This window comes from Lycium ferocissimum, chromosome 1 (assembly GCF_029784015.1).
Source record: "Lycium ferocissimum isolate CSIRO_LF1 chromosome 1, AGI_CSIRO_Lferr_CH_V1, whole genome shotgun sequence".
Lineage (NCBI taxonomy): Eukaryota > Viridiplantae > Streptophyta > Magnoliopsida > Solanales > Solanaceae > Lycium > Lycium ferocissimum.
Window position 1 is genome coordinate 71066777 of NC_081342.1, and position 3540 is coordinate 71070316.

General features: G+C 32.9%; 1 protein-coding gene across 1 annotated transcript; it reads left to right on the top strand.

Annotated features, from left to right (window-relative positions):
- Positions 1-2039: 2039 nt before the first annotated feature.
- Positions 2040-2764, top strand: LOC132067290 (uncharacterized). The gene has a single exon (XM_059460491.1). The coding sequence runs from the start codon at positions 2048-2050 to the stop codon at positions 2762-2764; it is 717 nt and encodes a 238-aa protein (XP_059316474.1). The 5' UTR covers positions 2040-2047.
- Positions 2765-3540: the final 776 nt, after the last annotated feature.

Sequence of the window (3540 nt, forward strand, 5' to 3'; positions counted from 1 at the left end):
AAATGCTTAATGTTCGACAACCCTGCCAGACCGAAAGCTATCTTTACTATGTGGTTGCAATTGCAAGATCGGCTATTAACCTCTGATAGACTACTTGGATGGGGTATGGAAGTGCAGGAGGAATGTGTAATGTGTCAGCAACATATAGAATCGAGGGACCACTTATACACAAATTGTGACTATGCACTAGCTATATGGAACAAACTACTACCTTTCATCATAAAACCAGTTTGGCACTACTAATAGTTGGGGACAGTACATAGAACAAGTGCAAAAAAAAGGGAAGGGAAAGTCAACAAATGCCCGCATTTTCAGAATGATTTATGCTGAGTTTGTATATGCTGTGTGGCTAGAAAGGAACCAACGAGTATTTGAAAAGAGACGACGGGATTGGGAGTCAAACTTGCAAGGGAAATAACATACATATGCAAGGTGGACGTCTTTAGACTATTGCGGCCTGACGTTCACCAATTTATATTTTAAGCCTAGTAGGCATATTCTAGTATAGGTTCCTGTAGTTTCTCTTTAAAGCACTACCAAGTGAGTATAAACTTGCTATAGTTTTGTAAAGCTTTACTGGTATTAATAAGAAAGTTAATTAATTACCAAAAAAAAAAAACATTGTATAGTAAATCATGCTTGGTGCAAGGTATGATATGACGAAAAGAGTCCTACAGATTTTGAAACTTGACTTGATCTAATAGAGAGTTTATCTACATAAAAATTTAAATTTGAATACTAAGCCATCCATTAGATAAACCATCATAGAATCTTAGGATAAGCTTAAAAGAGTCTAAAGAATAAAATAATAAATTTGGTAAAAAACTTTTACCCATCAGTTTTAAGGATGTGAAAAAAATGAGTACGATAAAAATAAACCATCTTCTTCTTATTCACAACGTTCCATATTCTAAAATATATGTATTTATTTTGAAATTTAGGAGGTAGATGTTTTTTCCTTTTATCAAATTCAAATCTTTTATCTTAATTCAGATCCTTTATCTTTAAATTTAAATTTGCATTCAAAAGTTTTTCTTATCTCAATTTAAATATATATATTTTCAAATCAAGTTTGTAGTTTTATATCACAATTCAAATATTTATATTTAAATATTTTTTAATAGAACAAATAAAGAATTCCTATTAGGTTTCTATTACATTTCCAAATCTCAAATTACGTTCAAATTAAAAAATTTACCATTCCTAATTCAAAGATTTTATCTTTTCATTCAAGTACAACAATTGATCACATTAAATTCAAAATGCAAGACATAAGTAGATATAGATAAAAATCACTTTATATTTAAATTTAAATTCAATGTTATTACATAGTCAACTAAAGTTGGTCTTATAATTGCCAAGTGGCTTGTTATTAGCTTGCCACTTGGCTTAACTACATTGCTTGTACCTCTCCTATTTTCCCTTTTCCTTTTACTCTTAATGAATTGATTTCAGCTACACAAATATCTATGACTTATTTTAGACCACAAAGTTTAAAAGTATTTATTTCTTTCTAAATGAACTACTTTATGTCTTTCCTTTTTAAATTCCCTCTCACTCGTACGGTATAGAATTAGAAATTACTCCTATTTCTTTCTACTTTCTCCATTTTTTAATCTTTCATAGATTACTTTTAGTCTACCAAGTGGACTTTATTTCTAAATGCGCGTTTTTACATTTTTGCTTCCACAGCCAAAACGAACACAAAATAGGAAAACAATTCCAAATCCCATTTTAAGTAGGAAACATAAAGTCTTATATAATAACAAGACTACTACAATTATTATGACAGCAAACAAATTCTCATTGGTTACCCTTAACGATATATTAGCAAGAAATAGGAAACAAAAGTTATAAATTTATTGCAGCAAACAACAATAGTTCGAATCGGATTTTTTTTTTTTTATAATTTCCAATTTTGGAATTCTCATTCCCAATCCTACTTTAATTAGGAAACCTCGTTTCTCATATATACAGCCCCTATTACTTCCATTCCACAACTTACTTCATATTTACAATAGTTCTCTACGTTAGTATTCTTTTGCCAATGGCTGAGATTTATAAAGTCTCTTTCTACAGCGATGAAATTGAAGTTACCGTCACCAAAAACTCATTAGTCGTTAATACCTGGATTGTGCAAACGGTGCAGACGCATCGTCGTAGGCTCCGCAAGCTCCTCGTCGGTCTCGATATTGAGTGGCTCCCGTGTTTCAATCCGGACGAAAACCACCCCGTCGCTCTCCTCCAACTCTGTGTGGGGCGCTGCTGCCTTTTATTCCAACTCCTCCACAAAGATGTTGTTCCCGGATTCCTCATAGACTTTCTCGGGGACCCAAATTTCAAATTTTTCGGGGTTGGGGTTACTGAGGATGCTAAGAAATTGCTCCGCGATCACAGGCTGTTCGTGGCGAATACTGTGGATTTGAACCGATTGGCGTTTTCGGTTTACGGAGAGGAAGTATATGGGAAGATGGGATTGAAGAGAATGGCGAAAGAGGTACTTGGGAAAGTAATGGAGAAGCCGTTGAATGTAACACTGAGTAAATGGGATGCTGAGGAACTGTGTTATGAACAAGTTGAATATGGTGCTATTGATGCTTTTGTTTCGTTTGAGATTGCCAAGAATTTGTTTAATTTAGTGTGGGAAAGAGAGAAAGAGAGTCGTGGTGTTGTTAAGAGGGAATATTATTTGAATTGCCATTATCAACCAATGTTGATGGTACAAGGTACACAAGGGATGTTTCGAAGACTGGTTTTGTTTTGATCAATGTGAAAAGAAGACATAACATTAGGAAAGTTCATAATAGGAAACATTTGGGAAATCTTTAGTTTTCTTTTTTTGCTACAGTAATTTGTACACAGTACACATCTTCGTATAACTTTTTCCTGGTTTCTTGAAAATTTATTCATGTATATGTTTGTTGATGCCTCAGATAAAATTGCAAGTAGTAACAGCCTTTTGTCAAGATAGTGATTTTTGGGGTTAAACTATAAAATCAAAACAAAAGCAGGGCTAAACAGGAAGAGAAAAAATAAAGAAAAACAAAAAACTTCAATTGTAAGTTCAAATTTAAGATAAAACATCTAAGTTCTAGCTCAAGAATGAGGTACAGATCGATGCATTTGCTTTAGAATTGAAGAAACAGATGGAATTTATGAAACTGGATTATGGAGTTTTTTGCTGTTGCTGATTAACGGGTTTAAAGTTCTAATACTGCGTTCAAAAAAGCCATCAACTTGTTCGACTTACCAATTAGACCATCCCTTTTGAATAAATCCAATTATTTATGAGAAAATGTTAGACCGCGATCGAACTTTTTATAAGTTATTGCAATCGTTAAACGACAATCTAATATTTTATTTATAAGGTTGAACAACATATGAGCAAACATTAGCTAGATCAGAGTATAATATTATCCGATTAATTCGGATTCGTGCCAAAAAATCCACCTTGAAATATAAATCGTTTCTTATCAAAGACAGATTCATACTCAGGACTTCAATTCGAGACCTCTGGTTAAAGATAAAAGAATACTTATC